Source organism: Echinops telfairi, unplaced genomic scaffold (assembly GCF_000313985.2).
Source record: "Echinops telfairi isolate 266 unplaced genomic scaffold, ASM31398v2 ScPeMD7_23;HRSCAF=83, whole genome shotgun sequence".
NCBI lineage: Eukaryota > Metazoa > Chordata > Mammalia > Afrosoricida > Tenrecidae > Echinops > Echinops telfairi.
This window is the reverse complement of record NW_022103920.1, coordinates 6,421,447-6,441,908: the sequence shown is the minus strand read 5'-3', so window position 1 is coordinate 6,441,908 and position 20,462 is coordinate 6,421,447. Positions and strand designations below refer to the sequence as shown.

Below are 20,462 nucleotides of genomic sequence, written 5' to 3'. Positions count from 1 at the left end.
AAGAGGGTTCTAGCATCAAGATAACCTTGGTCTTCTCTGGGCTGACTTGCCCCGGAAGCTCTTCTCCAGGGGAACAATCTACAATACGATCCTTATCAGAAGCGAGTGGGCCCTACCTAGGGTGGGACAGGCAATAGGGTCTGATGTCTCCAGGGCAGACAATCTCCAGGTAGACAGCCTTCTAGCACTTGACCTTCATGTGTAGAGAGCGGCAACCACTGCTTTTAAGCACCTTAAGATTGGCATTATTCCGGAGGACATTGTGGGGATTAATCTTCATGAGAATGTGATTGGGCCTCATCTCTAACGTCCTCAACCCAGAAACCTGGCCTTCCAGGCCTCTTCGACATGAGAAGGAAGAACTTTTCCCCATACGTTCTCTTCCTGGTTTTCAGTTCCCCGCACCCCGCATGGAGCTGCCTTGTGTCTGCAAGAACAAGGGGGGTGGGTGGGTGGGAGGGGCAGGCACGGCTCCAGGGTTTGGACAGCTGAGGAACGTACGTGAGCATGACCCAGTGGGCAAGGAGGTGCCCCTGCACACCCTCCACAAGCTGGAGAGAGGATGGGGTCAGGGCCTCAGGAGGTCTGTCTGGCCGCCGTCTGTAGGATGGATTGACAGGGTGAGGATTTAGAGGCATTTCTGTTCAGGCAGGGGTAAGGGCGGCCTGGATGAGGGCAGAAACAGTGGGCCCAGGGAGGATGGCAGGCCATGAAGGCGTGCAGACAGCCTGGACGCTCACCGGACAGGAAGGAAAGACAACATGACTGGAAATCGAGGCACCGCGGGCGCTGGCCCTCTACCTCACACCGGTGACGTCTTCTCTGTGGGCAGAGTGCCCTTTCTGCCAGGAGACAAGGATTTGTAGGGTCTCTTGCCGTACATGCCAACATTGGCATCCCAAATGGAATCTGAGCCCAGCTATCAACAGCCCTGGTGGTACAGTGGATTCAATGTTGGGCTGCTAACCAGAAGGTAAGTGGTTCACACCCACCTGCTGCTCCTCAGAAGAAAGAAGAGGCTGTCTGTCTCCAGGAAGGTCTGGTCTGGTGCCCATGGGGGCAGTTATACTCTGTCCGATAAGGTCACTAGGGGTCAGAAGAGCTCAACAGTGGGTTTCAGTTTCAACCACGGGTCAGCAAACTGTGGCTCTTTCAATTCCTATATGTGGCTCGGAAGTAAAATTGAAAATGAAAAATTGAAGGGTATTATTCAGATAATGGTAATTCATTTCTTTGAAAAAAAAAATATATATATATATATATGGCTCTTAGATAATTTTTAAATTGCTTTGAGGGACAGAATTGGCTCTTTCATCCCCAAAGTTTGCTGACCCCTGCTCTATAGACATATCAAGGGCTTCAACAGTTGATGGGAAAATTCCACAATCTCTTTCTTCTTGTTAACTTTTGTGACCAGGGAAGGCTGACAGCGCTGGCTGCTCTCACTCAGCAGCAATCCACACAATGTCCCGCCGTCACTCACCCTGATTCCTCCCTGTGTTTGCCGCCTGCTCCCATCCTGCCTCCTTTCCCGACCCCTCGGAATCGTCTTTGGGTAGACGCTGCTCCCTCAGTCTGGAGCGGTGGGTAATTATAAGGGTGCACCCATTGCTAGTGGTGGTGGTTCCCCTCTTAGACCTGTCTACTGTTGGGGTACCCAGGAATGATCAGGGGGCAACCTGGGGCATAAAGCCTGGGGAGGGGACGTGGGTAAGACGCCACGCCTGCGTAAGTGCCCACCGAGGTTCGAGACCCTGTGCTGCTGAGGAGGCAACAAGAGAGCAGAATCAGGCCACCACGTCAGTCAGAACAAGGGAGGCACAGGCATCAGGGCAGCCAGTTCCGGCTGCTCCCAGAGGGCTGCCCGCCTTCTGAGCCAGCTGTGAGCAAACCGAGCCCTGCAGTGTCCGACTCAGCCGCTCTGAGAACCAAGTCTCTGGTGGGGGGGTTGGCTACAAGCGTACAGGGCGAGGACAGCCGCCCACCAGAGAGGAACAAGAGTTGTGACTGGGGCGCCAAGCGGCGGCCGTGTGGCATGGGTGAAGGGAGAAGCGACGGTCTTTGTGGCAGTATCAGACGGGTGAGATCAGCACGGGCCTGCCACAGTCAGAGGCAAACTGGCACCACCCACGCAGCGTGACAGGCAGGGCCACCCAGCACCCTCGGAGAGGCTGTGCCGGCTGCTGTCTCGAGGAGCCAGGCTCCCTCAGGGCATCCTGTGGCACCACCCCCACACTGGACGTCAGCACCCAGACTGGCCATTCAAACAAAGATGGACACTTAGTTACTACAAAAGTCCCTTTATTTCCCTGTCTGTCAGTCACAATGAATAAACTGATTGGAGGTTTGCATGATTGGATAACGTCCACTTGCCATCAGGTCCACGAACACCCACACCTCAGAGTATAAAGCAGGAAGCTGCAAACCAGGGGCCTGAACATGGCGCACCCCGCCCCGTGTTTGCTTACATGATTTAGAACACATACAGGGTGACCTGACAATATCGATGAGTGACCACAGCCCCTGCCCCTCTGCCCATGCACTAGCACGACAAGCGGCCCCTCCCACCCAGCCGTCTGCCGAGAAAACGCCAGGCTGTGCCTGAGTCCGGCGATGACAGTTAACCGTCAAGTGCCCAGCCGGCAGATCAGGGCTGAGTGCCTGGGTTGTCAGACCCTCGCTGGAATGTTCAGGATAATGGACGTGCCCCTGGTCCTCGACAGGAAGTCTGTGCGGCCTCTGAACGAGGGAGGGCGGGGGGCTGACGGAGGACGAGGACCTGAAGGTTCTGTCTTCAGAGTGGTGATGTGTCATTGGACGAGCCCTCTCCTGCCAGACGAGCACGGGGCCCCACCAGGCCGCTCAGGCTCGGTCCGAACACAGAGGACCAGAGGACCGTAGCCACACCCTCTGCCTGTGGGGTCCGTGGTATCTCCACCACCCATCCCCCAGCTCAGGGGGCAGGGGGGCTTCGGCCCATCAGGCTGAGGGGAGGCCGCTCCACACTTGTAAAACAACAGCAGCACATCACGGTCTCGTCCTGCCGGAAGTCAGCTGGCTGGGCTCCCACAGCCAGGGCGGCAGCAGAGACCCTCCAGGCACCGTCACTCATTCAACACGGGAGCCCTTCTCCTCCGCACCAGATGGCCCACCTCCCTCACGACGAGGGGCAAGATGAAGACAATCGTGCAGCTCGTCTGCGGGGGAGAGAAAGGGAGACCATCAGCGGAGTCTTCCCGGTGTGTCCTGGGCATCGCGCTGTGGGCCTTCACGGGGACTCCATGGGAAGACAGCACCTGGTCGTAAAGAGTTGGTAAGACGATCACTCATCCTGCCATTGAGTTGATTCGGACTCACAGTGACCTTGTAGCACAGGCCCTGTCAGTCTTTCCAGGAGCAGAGAGCCTCATCTTTCTCCCACACAGCGGCTAGTGGGTTTAAACCGCCAACTCTGTGGTCAGGAGCCCATTGTGTAACCCGCTGTGCCACTAAGGCTCCTTAGGTTATGTTAATACCAAATACTTGGGTTACCTTTCCATCTCCAAACAGAGCTGAGGAGCAAAAGAGAAACCCTTCGTCATAAAGGGAGCAGAAACAGCAGTGTTTCCTTCTGCAGCTTCTGCTGGGCCCTGGGCTCCCAGCAGGCAGCCCTGGGTGTGGGTGTCTGAAGTGGGGCAGAGACCAGCATCTGTGCTGGGTGACACATCAGCAGCTGAGGGCACCCTGGCCATCTGCTCCTGTGCACACAAACACCCAGGAAACGGCCCCGGCAGCTAACTCAGTGTCCCGGGGTCCCTGTGGGTCAGCATGGGCTGGGTGGTGCACAGTAACTGGATTCCAGCGCTGGGTGTGCTCCAGGGGGTGCGGTCTGGGCGCCTCACTCAGACGCTCACAGGTGCGTCACATTGCCCCTCAACGGCAAATCACATGCAGCTATCTCCAGAAGGTGTAATCCCAGTCAACAATGCCCAGCACAGCAGGCCCACTGGAAGTGAGGAGCCCCACTCAGACCCTCAAGTGCACTGGCCCAGCACTGGTCACAGCACAGTGTGGGGCCAGCCCAGGTCACCGCCCGAGCTGGCTGGGCCAGGACCCCGAAGGAGCAGGCCGGAGATTGACATCAGTCCCTCACTGTCAGCTTCTCTAGGTGGAGATACTTGTCAGACGTGGAGTCTTCAAAAGAGATCTATTGTTTTCAGGTGAATATGATGTGACTTTTTACAAAAGCCTCTTTTAAAAGAACAAAAAACCCATCAAATTGACTGATTTCAACAAGTGACGTAAATGCGTTGCTGCTGTTGTTGGGTGCCATCGAGTGGGCTCCGACCACGGCGCTCCCGTGCACACGTGAGGGAACACGGCCTGGCCCTGGCCATCCTCTTGAGCCTGTTGACCCGGCCACGGTGCCGTCCACCTCCTCGAGGGCCTGCCGTTCCACTTTAACAAACGGCGTCCTTCTCCAGGGCTGGTCTCTGTGTCCTTGCCTCTACGGAGCACTCTGGCTTTACTTCTTCCGGCAGATTGGTTTGTCCTTTAGCAGAGTATGCGACTTTCAATATCCTTCGTCCGCACCACGATTCTTCTAGTCTTCCTTGTTCCAGGTTAACTTTCACATGCAGGTGATGGGATCAGAGAACACCACGGCTTGGGTCAGTGCACCTCAGTCCTCAAAGTAACACGCTCCTTGCTCTTCAGTGCTCTAAAGGGGTCTTACGCCGCAGATTTACCCATGCAAACGTCTTTTGATGTCTTGAGTGCTCCATGTAAGATAAAATCTTTGACAACCTCAACCTTTTCTCCATTTATCCAGTCTAAACGCTTTAGAGTCTATTAATAAGAAAAACACATTACACATACACACTTACCATGAGAATGAAAAAATAGAACACCCACATCCATCCAAGTTTGTCCTGGATCAGAGACACCAGATACTGAGAGAGAGAAAGACAAGAGACAGGACGAGAAGATGATTAGAAACTGATCACACGGAGCGGCCACAGGGCAGGGCGGCCATGCTGCCTCTGAGAACAGGAGAGAGCTGACAGCTGGGCGCTGCAGGAGGGCAGGGCCACCAAGGACGTGTCTCAGCCCCTGACCCCCCCTCTCACCTGGCCAGCCGCAGCCCCGATGCTCCCAGTTCCATCGATGATGCCTGTGACAGTGGCCAGCGCCTCGCTGCTCCCGCGGATCTGCTCCTGGCGCCCCAGGTCGGCAGAAATCGCAGAGCTGATCATGTTTGATGGCCCGCCGATGAAGAACCCTACAGTCGCAAACAGCCTGCTCTCAGGAAGACATCCTGGTGAGCCCCGGGACACTGGCCCACAACGGAGCCCAGGGCAGCCGTGGTTCTCCTATGCTGTCCACTAGGCAGCTCCACTGAGGGAGGCGACCCCCACCCAGCAACAGTGGGAGCTCCCCTCTGTACACACGTGGCCACGTGGTGCACTCTGCCTGGGCTCCCAGACCACACACCAAGTCGCCAGCTTCTAGCACCACTTTGGTCGGAGTGGCCAGCTTCCCAGGCGCGTGCCTGCAGGTGGACCAACTGCACTGCCACAGCTGCCCAGGGAGCAGGCTGGGCCTGTGACCAAGACCTCTCCAAATGCTGGCTCAGGACGTGTCACTGACCGTCCTAAAGGACTTCATCCAGAGGCAATGCGGGAGGACTGACATGGGACAGGAGACCCCACGCAGGGCAGAGCGAACCCTGCAAAGGAAGGACTGCTGGGCTTTCCCAGAACACACCCCCCCCCACAGGGCAGTTTCCTTCCTGTCTGGAGGGCCACGGCACCCAACCCCAGAGGCCTTCGCCAAGTGTCTCTGGGTTTACTGCTCCCCAAAAGTGTCAGGAGCTTCCAGAAGGAGGGTGAGGGGCATGACCGGAGGCCCGCAGCAGCCAACAGGGAGGCGGCTCCCGATTCTGCTGCGAGCATTCTACCCTGTACCTGTGACTGCCATCAGGAGGGCGTTGATGGACTTGCTGTTTGGCGAGCCTGTGAGAGAGAGGCAGAAGGCCATGGTCGACCTCACGGGCGGCGGCAGGCCTCCCAGAGCGGCCCTGGGGATGACTGTGACCCCCTGCCCCACCGGGCTTCTGTGCGTGGACACACTAAAAGGTCCACTCTCACGCAGACGCTAGACTCGCTAGTCACCTCCTCCCCACGCCGGACCCGCCTTTACTGCTCTTCTGCCTGGGTCTGCCCACCAAGCCAGCCCAGGCCCATGTCCTCCCAGCCACATATGGCCACTGGAGGGACATTGCAGACATGAAAGGGACAGGGCTGCCTCTGTCACTGCCTCAGGTCTCCGCAGGCATTCCCTAACTCTGTGCAAACACCTCCTCAGAGACCGGAGAGCCCCGGGGCAGAGGGACACTCACGGCTGTACCCCACGAGGGACCCGGTGGCCAGCAGCAGGCTCAGGGCCAGCACTGGGGCTCTCTTCTGCAGCAGGTCGGAGATGAAGCCCTGCAGCGTGCCACCTGCAGAGGACACAGCAGTCAGGGCAGAACCCATCGTCCCTACCTGGACCCCACAGTTGGCCACCCCAAGACAGTGGGCTCCAGAAGAGCCCCTCCTTAGCTTCCTCTGAGAAAGATGGACACTGGGTTGCTTCGGCAGCTGATGGGCACTGGCCACTGTAAATCAGATGCCAACATGCGGATGGAAGGGCCTTGCCCGGTCTCTCCTGAGAACAACACGTCAGTTTCCTGATGTCCTGCCGGGGACTTTGAGAGACCATTCCCCGGGTTGCGTTTCCAAGGCCTAACAACCCACAGTCTGCAGGTGGACCCTGACCACAGGACACAACAGAGCCGCTCCGTAGGGTGTCGGCATGTCCATCTTTACAGACAATCTCATCTTTCCTGTGAGGAGCGGCTGGTGAGCTTGAACCACTGACCTTTGGGTTAGCAGCTCAACACTTAGCTCAAGGCTCCCTACAGGCTATGAATCAAACCAAAACCACACTCACAATGACTGAGTCAATTCTGACTCACAGTGACCTCACAGGGCAGGGTAGAACTACCCCCATGAGTGTCCAAGACAGCAGCCTTTTGCGAGACAAAGAGCCTCCCCGGTGGCTTCAGATGCTTTCTCACCGAGTCACCAGGGGCCGCACAGGATCGAACAGTGGCCAATAATCACCACAAAAGCAGCAGTCAAGAATTCACACACTGTGTCATACTGGACAGGCCCGCTGCACATGATGTCATGCAGGTGGGCCTGACCCGAGCTGTGATGCGGTCAACTGCCCCACATGCTCATGAAAGCTGGCCCTGGACAGGGAAACTGAGGGACGCAGAGAGTACTGGAAGTGCCCTGGACTGCCGCACCAACCGACCGTCTCGGGATGCTCTAGAAAGAAAGCTGGGCACACTGCCTCGCGTGCTGGGGAAGACCCTGGTGCTTGGCAAGGCAGGGGTCGGGGGAGAGAAGGACCCTGGACAAGCTGGGTGGGAAGAGTGGGCTCCAGCAGCAGCAACAGGAAGTCAGCAGCCACAGACTCACACTAACCGGAGGGCGGGGAAAGTGCACAGAGAGAGGGTGACCCTCCCCATGCTGAGCCCTGGCGGCCAGGAGGCCCAGGGGCACTTGGGCCCTTTATTTTAAAGGACCCCTGTGGTGTTGCCCTTCCCTTTGGCTCTGGATCTGAGAGAAGGGCTAGGAGTTCAGGTGCAGGAAGGGTGAGTCACCCAAGGGTGCGGTGTTGGTTTTCACAAGTGAGTCTCACCACAACAGAATGCGCACATCAGAGAGGTCCGTGCATGGGACATGGCTGTGCCCCTCACACCTTCCTCCTGGTGACAGCCAGCTGGACTCAGATGGCCAGCCCTGGCCCCCATGCCAGATCGGCCTGCGCAGTGAGCTGTCACAGCCGTCTGTGGTGGCAGAGAAGAGGAACCCTTTCTCGTTCACTTAGATCTTGGATATTCGCTTCACTTTACAGTGGAAAGACCCCTGGAAGTGCACCAACCGAAATGCATACCCAAGGCCACCCAGTGAGCCGGGGCTAGGCTTCTGAGACGTCAATCTGGCAGGAACGGGACAGTCTCACCTCTGTTCCTCGGAGAGGCTGGTGGGTTTGAACCCTGAACTTGCAGTTAGCAGCCCAATGTTTACCCAAGAGGGCCGCCAGGGCTCCAAGGAACACGTGCAGAGGAATACATTCAAGGGGACCACACAGGCAGCAAGCACCCGTGTAACCCTAGGACCCAGAAACAGAGCCCCACGACCCCCACCCTTGCCCGAGCCCTGTCCCACCAGGGGGGCTATGAAGGGACCTGATAAAGCCATGGATGACAGACCTCGAGGCCCTGCAGGGAAAGGCATGCCCCCCAACTGCCTACCTATGATGCCTCCGACGTCGTACCAGATGGACAGCTGGTCAGCTTCGGCCTCCTTCCACTTGAAGTTCTTGCTCAGGTAGAAGGGCAGCCAGAAGAAGAAGGAGTAGTTGACCAGCTTCAGGCAGGCGTAGGCCAGCGAGTACTGCAAGACAGGCCAGCACAGTCAAGAGCGCACAGGACCAGGGGCCCGGGAGGACCAGGCCTGCGGCTACAATCACGCCTGTCCACACTCCATTTGTGGTACGGCGTCTGGCCTGCTCCTTGTCCCATGGGTGTCCAGGAAAGCAGGGAGACTGGCCGTGGGAGTAAACACCTGCTCGTTTTTTAAGAGCCCCAGTGTTAGACGGAAGCCTTTCCCGTCAGCAGGAGAGCGTATGCTAGATGGGCAGAGAGGAAAGCATGTGGTCGTGGGGGCTAGAGGGGTATAGTTATGGCGGACTACTGCCTAACCCCCTGTTCCTGAGCTGTCCACACAGAAGCTACTGGATTCGGGCATGTTTTGCTGCAACAAACACCCAAAGGTACGAGGTTCAGGAGAGAAGCAAGTGAAGGAGCAAGGTGGCTAGTCTCTAGGGGTGGCGGGTGAGGGCGGGGGTCCTGTACATCAAAGGGATGGGGCGAGCAGGGCAGATGGCCTTCAGAAGGTTTCTGGCCATACCCCCTGCCCCCATGGTCCCCAGAAGTGCCTCCAGCATGGCTACCACTGCCCCCTAGAGAGCCAGACCCCAGCCAGAAGCGCTCCACTGGTCAGCTGGCCCGAGACAAAGGGACTAAGGCCACTGTGTCCACTCAGGCCGGCAGGCCATGAAACACCATTAGAGCCAGCAGCTTGTGTGTGGCCTAGCACAGACTGACAGGGATGCAGAGGGACAGGGCGTCCAGCAGAAAGGCACGGCACTGGGCTAAGAACACCAAGCACATGGCTCATTAGTGCTGACCGTCTGGCTGCAGGTGGTGCCCTGCTGCACGGGCACCGTGCGCTCTGAACCTGCATCCTCCCCGGCTTTCACTCGCCAGGCCTGGGACCCAGGTAGGTTCTGTCTGGTCAGAAGGACACACGGCAACCAGCAAAGTGCCCTGGACTGCAACTGCAAGGTCGGAGGTTCAAACACACTGGCTGCTCAGTGGAGATGGACGAGGCGGTGCCCGTGGGGACTCGCTGCCTGGGAAACACTCAGGGCCAGTTTTGTTTTGTCCCTCTGGGTGGTGCTGAACGAGAGGCTTGGGGTAGACTTGAGTCTGTGTTTATGAAACCACAAGCCGAAAAGCCAGGGGCTAACTCGCCCCACACCCACGGAGGTCCCACAGTGGGGCTGAGACAGGGCAGCTGGGACGTATCCTGAACTCAGAGTCCGTGGGCAAGCTGGACACTCAGCCCTGGTCTTAACCTCCCTCAGTGCTCAGGCCCTGAGCCGAGCTGGCAGCAGGGTGCTAGTGGGTGGGCACGGTGACAGCGGGAGTGGGCTTCCTGAGCTGATAGCTGGGAGGTGGCCCACCGGGCACTGCAGGGAGCTCTTTGGGGGATTCTGTGAAGAACAGAGTCCTTCTGCAGCAGTCAGATTCGAGCAAATGAGGCCACCTTGGCCTCCATGACCCGCCCTTGGCCAGGTCTGTCAAGCATTGCTCTAGCTGGGCTAGTCAGTGCCCTGAGGGGCAGGGGCAGCCTGTGTGTCATCCGTCCTCAGTGGCTTTGTGCTCGGCCAGGCTGGGTAGTGTGGCAGAGACTGTGGGTCCCTCAAGCTGACACCAGGCCATGCACCCATGCTGGTCGGCTACCTCCCCTGGCGGGGCCAGGGCAGGGTCCTCACCGGTATAACCCCAGGAAGGCAGCAGGCCTGGGAGAAACTGATGGCCTTGACCTCGTGCGGCTCAGCCGGCGCCCCGCCTGCTTGAACCGAGTAGTTGGACTGGTCGTCGTCGTCTTCGATGCTGGCTCCCGTGATCAGCGGCCGGCGCGAGTCTTCCTCCAGGCTTCCGTCTTTGGCCTCCATACCCGGGAGCCCTGGAAGGAGAGGAGGAGCCCATGCGTCAAGGGTCACCCGCAAGTCCTGGGGGCCCCCACAGGCAAGCGCTCAGCCAGTTGTCGAGAGGCTGGAGTCAGGTCCACAAAGAGGCACCTCAGCAGAAAGGCCTGGTCACTGACAGACACCCCGAGTTCTGCCCCGAGACCCTGGGCTGCTGTACCCTCGGAAGTGGGGAGGGTGGAGTGGGGCTCGGCCTGCAGTCAGGGCCAATGGTGTTCTTGAGGGTAGGGTGGGTGGGGAAGCTACGAAAGGCTCAGAGGCCAAGATGGGTCAAGGTCAACAGCTCATAAGCACCAAGTCCAGAGCTCCCCTTATACCATGCCATCTGCTGGCGTGACTCCCCGCACACAGGGAACACAGTGGGCTATGTGTGTTTACATGAAGTGTCTCTTCAAAAATATGTCAACCATCACCGTCTTAAAAATAATTTAACACAGGCCTCCGGGGTTGGGCCTTCTCACCTGCTGCCTTTAGCCCCAGGTAAGCATCCAACCCAATTCTTGTCACAAGTAAGAGAGGGGCACCCCCAGCCCCCCACCCGACCCCTGCTCCCTCAAAAGGTGAAATGAGGGCAACACTGGCCGATCCACAGTCAGGGTCTCCATGAGGAAACCTGTCCTCGGAGACCAGTCAGGCCTCCGGACCGCCCCCCTCTCCCCTCCCCTCCCCAGCCTCCGCCCCACAGAGTACCAACAGCAGCATAGCCCCAGGCCCCCTCCTCACCAATTTCTTCCGGGGACACCAGGAGCCCAAAGAAGATAACAACTCCACCAGCAAACTGCACCGACGCTGTCACCAGAAAGGCATACTGGGAAGACAGGACAGGAGAGGCTCAGTGTGGGGGCGCGGTCGGTCAGGTGGGGTGCTCAGAGCACAGGCTGCTATCTGGCTCCTCCCATGGGGTTCCAACTCAGCGACCCCCGGGACAGAGCAGACTGCACCCCCCGGGGTGCACACCACAGCCCCCCCTTCCCCCAATGTGGGTTCCAAGGCGGACTCCTTAACCACTGTGCCACCAGGGCCACAGGGGGCCCAGAGCCCAAGCCAAGCCCACTGCCACCGAGCCCATTCCATCTCACAGCGACTCAGCATGGGGCCCCCACGACTGAACACCCCTAGGGAAACAGACAGCCCGCCCCATGCCCCTCCCGAGGAGTGGCTGGTGGGCTGGAAGCACCGATCCCAAAACGTACCCCTCCAGGAGTACCTAGAAGGGCTTCAAGAACAGGTGCTGGAAAAAAAAGAACAGGTACTGACCACACACTGGCCACACGGACAAGCCATGTGCGCAGGGGCACCTTCACACGTGGTCAGGGGCGGACTCGACTCCCAGGGACTTCCCTTTCAGGGTGCTTGCTGACGGGCCTTTCCTTAGCGGTATGCGGCCTTCATAACAATAAAGGAGCCCATGTAGAGCAGCGGTTTAAAGGTCTGGTCACTAACCAGATGGTTGACAGTTCAAACCCACTGGCTGTTCCTCAGGAGAAAGATGAGGCTGTCTGCTTCTGCAATGATTTATAGTCTTAGTCCTGCAGGGTCGCTGTGGGGTGACTTGGGGTGGGGGCCCTGTTTACACCCTAAGGCAGTGGTCCTCAAACTTTTTAAACAGGGGGCCAGTTCACTGTCCCTCAGACCCATTGGAGGGCCGGACTATAGTTTAAAAAAAAAAACTACGAACAATTCCTATGCACACTGCACATATCTTATTCTGAAGTAAAAAGACAAACGGGGCCAAAACACCAGGCGGTAAATGTCCTTGGCGGGTCGCATGTAGTTTGAGGACGCCTGCCCTAAGGGGAGCAGCTGTCAGCACTCTCAGAAACCAGATGCAGCTGAAGCTGTCTCAGACAGCCAGGAGACGGCCGCCGTCTAAACAAAGGATGCCCTGTGCCCAGGTGATGCCGCGGGGGACATACCTCATAGCCGTACTGCAGGACGGAGGACGCCAGGCAGGCTCCCAGGATGTTGCCCACGGAGGCACAGGCACTCCACAGCCCGAAGATCACTCCCCGCCTGGGTGTGGACAGGGGGAGGCAAGACAGAGTCACATGCCCCATGGCCAGAGCCACAAAAACGGACGCCACAGAGGAGCGGCACTCCACCGGAGGGGGTTAAGGACATCAGGAAGACAAAGCACCCGGTGTCACCTAATTCCCAAAGTGTACAATTCTGAAACCTGCTCTGGGGCTCACTGGGGGGCAGGGGTAAAGGGGATAAAAGGCACATCACAGACCAGGACATGCTTGTCCAATGGTGGACCTGTACTCAGAACACAAAGGGCTCCCGGGACTGGGGGGAGATGGAGGGGGACAGGAGAATTCATTGACAAATACAAAAAACAATCCAGTCACCTCAAAAGAGAATTCTTTTTTTTTAACAGACAAAATCAAGAACCTCAAGTCAAATACAGCCTAGGAAGTGCATGCCGGTTTGGGGGTTCAGGGAAGCCCCAACATTTGGCGTTCTTCATTGGAGCCACGTGGGTAAGTTTGGCCTCACTAAGGTGGCTCCCACCTAAGAAGGTTGGAGCAGGTCCCACAGGAAGGCACTCAGGGTGAAGGCGGGGGTGGGGGTAGGAAAACCTGGGGCCCGCTCCTTCCGTCTGGACTTGTACCCCCGGGGTGGGCCCGCTGGGTGCCTCCTCTCCAGGGCAGCCGGCCTCTGGTGAGCTAAGTGGCAGTGCTGGGGCAGAAAGCAGCTTACCCAGCTTTCCCGAACCAGTTGCCCATGACGGCCACCACACAGGGCCAGCCTGTGGACTGCAGCAGTCCGTTGACGACCCACAGGGCGCAGTAAAACCACTTGTTGTAGAAATGAAGCCACTCGGTGACGGTGCCGAAGACAAAAGCCTGGGAGAAGGGACATGCAAGGACCTGTCACATCTGACGGACGACGCACCGCTAACAGTAGACGCCGTGAACACATGAGCCTGGGGGCGTGTGGCCAGCCTGCAGATGCCCTGGTCAGAGCTGGCACTGAGCAAGACAGCCACCAAGCTGCCACTGGAGAGAGGGTTGGAGATGGCAGAGCTTGCGTGTCCTGTTTCATGTGGCTCTTGTAGCCAGAGCCACCGTCACTCCCTGTCCCTGCCCGGGCCTGGTAAGGTGGGGCAAGACCCTGATAGGATTCACTGGTGGGTAAATGCAAACAGGATTCCTGGGGGTCATCCTGTGGCACACAATGAGCCTCTGAGAAACAGCAGGGGACCTCACTACTAGCCTGGAGTGGGTGCGTCCTCGGGACCCCGGGGTCTCTGTGCAGTGACGACAGCGGTGACATCGGAGGAGCAGCAGCAGAGCAGGAGCCAGAGCAGAAGCACAGGGGTGGAGAGCTGAGTGCTGTCGGGCAGGACACTGGCTTACGGAGTGGGGTGCCTCTGGGCACTTAACTGGGGGAGCAGGACTTACTCATGGAGGTGGAACTGAGTGCCAATTGCCTTTAGGCTGAGGTTTACAGAGGCACGGCGTGCCCTCCGGGTGTCTATGAGCAGCTTTGGCCCTTGCCAGGCACCCACCTCCACCTGCTCTTCTGCAAACCTGTGCACGTGAGTCAGGCTAATGGGAGTCTTTCGTGTGATCACAAGAGCAGAACTTGGGCTGAGAGACCTCAAACTGCCAACTGAAGCCTCACTCCCAGACTCTCTCAGGAGCTTAAAGTCTCTCAGAATTCACACTGGAGCCCGCTTCGTATGGAAACTGAGAGCGAACTGACCGCTACAGCAGCCTCGTGTGGTTTCTGAATAAAAGGGCACCCCGCCCCCACCCCAGTGGTGAGGCCCATGCCCTAGCACAGCCCTGCGAGCCACCATCCTTGTCCTGGTCCTCGTCCCGTGAGGGGCTGTAATGCCAGTCTCTGTGCCAGGGGGTGGCTCCAGGTCAGAGCGGCCCATTAGGATAAGGAGGCAGGATCCGGGTGGGCTGTTTCCAAAGCTGTGGTGCTAGAGGGTGTGACTAGTCCCCACCCTCCTGCATTCACACCTGTGACTCAGGAAGCCAAAGCAGAGAGGAGCAAGCAAAGAAAGGGGACTACCCCCAAGAAGAAAGGGGAGCCAGGTGTGTCCTTTGGACCCTGGATCCCCACACTGGGAACCTTCTAGATCTACCCGGGGGCTGGACGCTCGTGATCACATGCGAAGTGCCCAGGGCAGTCTTGCCATCCTCACTTCCAAGGGGTGCCCTGTCTCTCCCCCGACTTGTTCACTCTACTGCCAGTCTGCGGTCTAGTTCACATTCCCCATCACTCACAGTCTCCAATTCCTCTTGGCTGCCACATGCATGTTTTCCAAGCCTGCTGCCTGCCGATGCACATTGCTCTTTTCCCTCAAATCCGAGCTTCACTGAAAATGCACAGTGGCCCCTACACTCGGGTCATCACAACACAGCAGGGCTGACAGAAGGACACCTGGCTGTGGTACGGTTATTCTATTTAAATCTGACAGGTGGTGGCTACAGTCGTGCGTCCACTGAAGATATCGCTAACTCAGAGAACACCCGAGGTGAACAATATGGGTGACAGGTCCCAAACTCACCCCCGGAGCCTCGGCCGATTTGGTGAGGCTGTTTTTGGACATGGCTAGGGGGCGTCATCGACACAGAACAAAGTGTAGAGAACATGGGGGAAGGGCAGCAAGCTGCAGAACAAGGCTCGCTGGACAGGTCACAGAGGACAGTTCCACGTTTGTGTTGGTGAGCCGGTCAGAACACCAGCACCAGTGAGCGCTGGTCAGGGCTGGCCGTGTTGATGGGCGCGGGCACTACGTTCAAGAAAAACAGATCCATCTTGGAAGAAGTACGGCCAGAGTGCTGCTTGGAGACAAGGAGGGCGAGACTGGTCTCACGCCCTTGGACGTGTGTCAGGAGACAGGTCCCTGGAGGAGGGCAGCGAGAGAAGGTGAGACCCTCGAAGAAATGACGGGCATGGGGGCTGCACAGCCGGACTCCAGCCTGAGAGGAATGCCAGGACGGTGCAGGGCACGAGGACTCAGCCAACCGAGGGCCGAGCAGCACAGCTTCGAGTAAAACCAGCACACTGCTGTCTGCTAAGCAGGTCACTGCCCTCCTCAAGCACCGCTCTCCAGCACTTTTCCTCTCTGTCTACTGATTTATCTCCTCTGGCGTTTTCAGGGAGTCTGTGTGCTGTGCAGTCTCTGTGAGGGTGACAGGCATGGACTACAAACCGCACACAGGGTGCTCTTAGAAGATGCTCTGAAAGAAGCCTACCGCTGAGGACAGGGCAATGGCCAGTGGCTGCTGGAGGCCCAGGGCACCGGTGGACAGACCAGCAGCCAGGCAACTGGCCATTCTGCTAACACTCAGAATGAGAAGCTACAGAGGGTGAGTCTACGGACATGATGCCCCAGTTTTTCAAAGTGTGCAGGATAAAAAGGCTGCGGGTGTGCTTCCCCACACTGTGCATGTCTCCCTGGTGAGCCGTCTGTGGATAAAGTACCTCCATTTCCAAAATCCCAGGGAACAAAGTTCTTCCTTGAACTGCAGGGACAGACCCTGGAAGTGAAAGGCGCCCTGGTGGTGCAGTGGGTCGGGCACCAGGCTGCTGACTGCAAGGTCACCAGCTGCTCCCTGGGACAACTCGGACACACTCACCCGTGGAAACAGTAGTACAGAGACCGGGCCCCGAGGAGGGGCCTTCCTTCCCCTGGCTCTCCCACGTACAACAGGGCACGGCTCGGAAAGTGATCCCACTTACCACCAGTGCAGACGAACACATGCCAAACGAGAGGACACATCGCAAGTTGAGCCGGTCCCCCACGAAGCCACTGATGAAGAGGCCCTGAAAAAGAAGGCGTTTCACGTCACCACTCCCAGGGAGACACGGCCCAGGCTGTCTGTCTCTGTCAGCTCCTCACCTACCAACGCACCTCAGCATGGGCCACCATCGAGACTGAAGGGAGACCAGAAACGAGCAGCCTGGCACACAGTACCACAGTACTGCCAGCCCAACCCTAATGCCCTTCTGTCACAGCCACGCAGGAAGCAGGGCAGGGGCTCGGCAAGCGCCCCGGCTGCCTGTCTGACGGGACCCTGGGCTCCCTGCAGCTTGGGGGCAGCGGTGCTGCACATTGGGCACCAACCCTCTGCCCTCCACCAATGGAGACCCAGGAACTCGAGTTTCTTCATGTATAACGTGCCCACATACACGCACACACATACAACACACATAGAGAGCACACAAAATGTGGAAAACCAGAGACCATGTTTAGCACAGCTATTTGCCTTGAACTGTTGTAGGTGCCATGACTAGCCGTCCAAACTCCGGCCAGGAGTGTGCCTGGGATCCACCCGTGAACAGCCAGGTGGCAGCGACCACGCAGGGCAGAGCCTCCTCATCAGCTGCTGCTCCTGCTGCCCTGCGCCCAGTGCCACAGGGACAGAGGAGCAGCTCTCAGAGGACTCCACGCAACCCAAGAAAGCAAAGCTGGGAGATTCCAAGGCGAGGTGCCTGCAGAACAGGGCCCACGGACACGCTCTTCAAATGAGGGGACCGACCTCACTCACAGAAGGGGCAGCGCCAAGGCACGCACAGCCCGCAGCGAGGGCAGAGTGGCGGGCGGGGCCACCCACCTGCAGACCCTCCGTGGGAAAGGAGGGCCCCCAGCTGAAGCCCCGCAAGCAGCGGCAGGGCCCTTGTTCAGACAGTGCCCAGGACGGAGCCAGACTCGACGTCTGCCGCCTGTCACAGTCTCCTCTTGTAAGGAGGGCAGTCTCATAATCCCCGACCAAGCCCTCAGAGGCCACCTGAGGACTGGCACCTGACTCATGCCTGAAAGGCTTCTTTTTAAGTGCCGGACTCATGTTCACAGGAGGAAGCAGGGCTGAATGCCCACAGCCCAGATTAGCTGTGGTCACTCCCTCAGCCCCACTGGGACTGGGATGACAAAGACGTCCTCGGACCAGGACACCGTGGCATATCTCCTCCCTTTGCCCGCCTTCTCGTCCTCTGCAGCCCTGTGGGACCCACTCCTTCCCCCCACGTCCCGGGAGGCTCTCACCCATCTGATTTTCACAACTGTGCACACTCCGCTCTCTGAAATGTGTGTCCCAGCCTCAGTCTCTTCTGCGGGCCTGTGGCCGGGTGACCCAGGGTCTGCTCTTCACCAGGGGCAGGCGAGCACCTCAAATGCAGCACGCCCACACCTGCCTCTTCCACTCCTTCCTCCTAGAGCCCGCCTCCCCTCCTGCCCAGCAAGTCCTGGGTCAGTACGGAGGGCATGTGGCTACCTTCAGCGCAGAGCCCCACCCCGACCACGACCTGCCTGGGTCCCTGCTACCCCCACCCCACCCCCAGCCCCGCCCAGCCGCACCCTCAGCTCCCCGTGCACCTGAGCACAGCCATCTGCCCTCAGCTCGGCTGGAGCAGCCTCACACGCCCTACCTCTGTCCACCAGGTTCAGTCTCACGGGCAGTGGAAGCGACAAGGCCCTGAGACCACCTCGGCCCTCCCTGCTGCCACTCTGGTCCTGTCACCGCCCACACTGACCGACTTCTCTGGCCCTTTCTCAAATGGCCCTCTTCAGTGCCGTCTGTCTTCCCCAGCCACCTCAGCCACCAAATGACCGTTGACGCCCCAGCCCACACTCAGGTCCTTATGTCCCTTTCCTGCATTCCTGCTCTCCGCAGCTTGTAGTTTTCACGCTGGACCGTGAACTGGGGGCAGGAGCACAGAGCAGACGGTCGGTCTGATGTTCCACCATTCTTACACATTCTGTTTCAGCTCGCCCACTGCCACCCCTCGGGGAACACCCTGCTTCCTCCCTGTGGCTCTGTGACCATTCCTCTTCCTGCCCTAACCCCGGAGCTCTGTCCTTGGTGAATGCTGGCTGATGACTGGCAAACTCTGGCTTTTTCTTCCGTGAGCCTGCCTCACTAGTGTGACTGTCCCCCTGTGGACCTGCTGATTGTTTGGCTGAAAGCTGAGCCACAGGGTTCAGAGCTCTCTGCCCCTACCGATCCCGAGAATCCAAGCTGCGGAAAGGTAGGGAGCGACCGCTGTGGCTGGCTCTCTGTTGAACTAACACCCAGTGACTAGAGCTGGACGCGGTACGTGTTGGACGGATGAGCGAATACACACGCTGCTCCTTCCAGAAGCACTGGGCTTGTCTCTGGTCAGCAAGTTCAGAATCCCGTACAAAGGTCACGAGGTTGAGGGTCTTTTCCACTTATGCCTCTCCCTCCCTCAAAATCCCAGACCTTCCCAACTCACCACGGCGTAAGAGAAGAGAAAAATGGTGTCCAGCGTGCCCAGGAAGAGCGTGGCCCCCTTGGCGTTGGGGAACAGGTGGTTGCTGCTCCAGAGCTGTGAGGATGACAGTCATAGTCAAGGCCACCACGACACCCCGCCCCACCCGGCATTTTCCCAGACCACGTCCATGCCCTCTGACACCCAAAGTGCGGATCGGCCGGGACCAGAGACTGGCGGTCACTGTGTGAGGGGCGGAGGGTAACAGGATATCGTGGTGCTGTCCGGTGGGTGCACAGTGACCCGACGTACGACTGCACAGAACCCTGCTGGGTCCTGCGTCACCCTCACAGCCATTGCTGTTTGAGCTCATGGCTGCAGCCGGGTCACTGCACTGCGTCGTCGAGGGGCTTCCTCTTTGTGGCTGACGCTCGGCTTGAACGAGCATGCCATCCCTCCCAACCACATGTCCTGTCCTGGCTGCCCTTCCTCCAGGACAGATAAGCCATCCTGCGGTGCCCACACCACACCCCATGCTTGTCACCAGCACGCTGATCCAGATGCACCCACTGTTCTTCAGTCTTCCATAGTGTGTGTCCGGCGTCACGTCACAGGCATGGGAGGATGCTGAAAACTCCACGGCGTTGGCCAGGCAGACCTCAACCCCCAAGGTGGCATCTTTGCTCCGTGGTCTTCTGCGGCAGAGGTCCTCCGTGCAATAGCACGCGACTTCGTTTCTTGACTGCTCCTTCCGTGGGCACTAACAATCTCAACCATCGCTCCGTCCACCAGGCCGTTGTTGTTGGCTCAGCTGTGAGGGGCTGGCTTTCTTTATGTTGAGGGACAGCCCACCCCGAAGGCTGCAGTCTTCATCTTCATCGCTAAGTGCTTCGAGTCCTCGTCACCTTCTGCAAGCCAGCTTGGGCCACCTGCATGTGACAGGTTGTTCATAGATCTGGATGCATCCGTCTTGACTCAGTCCAGCTGGTTACATGATTTGCTCGGCACACACACTGAGTAAGCACCATGAAAAGACACCCGCCCGATGCACATCTTGCCTGATTTTACACCACACAGCACCCTCTCAGTCTGTCCAACAACTGCCTTTGGTTGAGTTACAAGTTCCACGTGAGCACACTGGGGTGTTCTGGGATTCTCATCCTTCACAATCCAAACCAAAAGACCTACTGCCACCGAGTCGATTCTGACGGACAGTGACTAGCCTGTGGGTTTCCAAGGCTATAGGGGAGCAGAAAGCCTTCTGTCTCCTGTGGAGGAGCTGGTGGGTTTGAACGCCAATCTTGTGGCGAGCAGCCCAACAACGTAACCCACCATGGGAGTCAGAGCTCCTTATTCTTCACAGTATTATCCATTAATTTCCTGTAATCCACACAATTGAATATCTTTGCATAGTCAATAAAATACAGGTAAACATCTTTCTAGTAGTCTCTGCTTTCAATCAAGATCTATTTGACACTGACCATGAGATTGCTTATTCCACATCCTCTTCTGAATCTGGCTTGAATTTCTGGCAGCAACTTGTGGATGTGCTCCTGCAGTCATTTTAAAATTGTCTTCAGCAAAATTTTACTTGCATGTGATATTAGTAACACTGCTTGACTATTTCCACAGTCTGTTGGATCCATTTCCCTGAAGTGAGCATAAATATGGATCTCTTCCAATTAGTTGACTAAGTAGCTATCTTCCAAATTTCTTGGCATAGACCAGTGAGTGTTTCCAGGGCTGAACCTATTTATTGACACATTTCAAATGGTATTCTGTCCAGTCCTGGCGTCTTGCTTTTCGCCAATGCCTTCAGTGCAGGTTGGACTTCTTCCTTCAATATCACTCACTGGCTCTTGATCACATGCAAGCCTCTGAAGTGGTACGCAGTA

At 57.7% G+C, this 20,462-nt stretch overlaps 1 protein-coding gene across 1 annotated transcript in view; it reads right to left on the bottom strand.

The window, feature by feature from the left end:
- Nucleotides 1-2,284: 2,284 nt before the first annotated feature.
- Nucleotides 2,285-20,462, bottom strand: part of SLC37A3 (solute carrier family 37 member 3) — a 64,638-nt gene continuing 46,460 nt past the window's right edge. The window contains exons 3-15 of the mRNA XM_004714033.2: nt 19,112-19,262; nt 18,592-18,684; nt 16,078-16,161; nt 13,075-13,220; nt 12,288-12,384; nt 11,095-11,179; nt 10,156-10,349; nt 8,348-8,489; nt 6,380-6,481; nt 5,946-5,993; nt 5,109-5,260; nt 4,866-4,931; nt 2,285-3,197 (exon numbers count right to left, since the gene is read on the bottom strand). Coding sequence (XP_004714090.1) covers nt 3,105-3,197; nt 4,866-4,931; nt 5,109-5,260; nt 5,946-5,993; nt 6,380-6,481; nt 8,348-8,489; nt 10,156-10,349; nt 11,095-11,179; nt 12,288-12,384; nt 13,075-13,220; nt 16,078-16,161; nt 18,592-18,684; nt 19,112-19,262 — 1,453 coding nt within the window. The 3' untranslated portion in view covers nt 2,285-3,104. The remainder of the gene's footprint in view (nt 3,198-4,865; nt 4,932-5,108; nt 5,261-5,945; nt 5,994-6,379; nt 6,482-8,347; nt 8,490-10,155; nt 10,350-11,094; nt 11,180-12,287; nt 12,385-13,074; nt 13,221-16,077; nt 16,162-18,591; nt 18,685-19,111; nt 19,263-20,462) is intronic.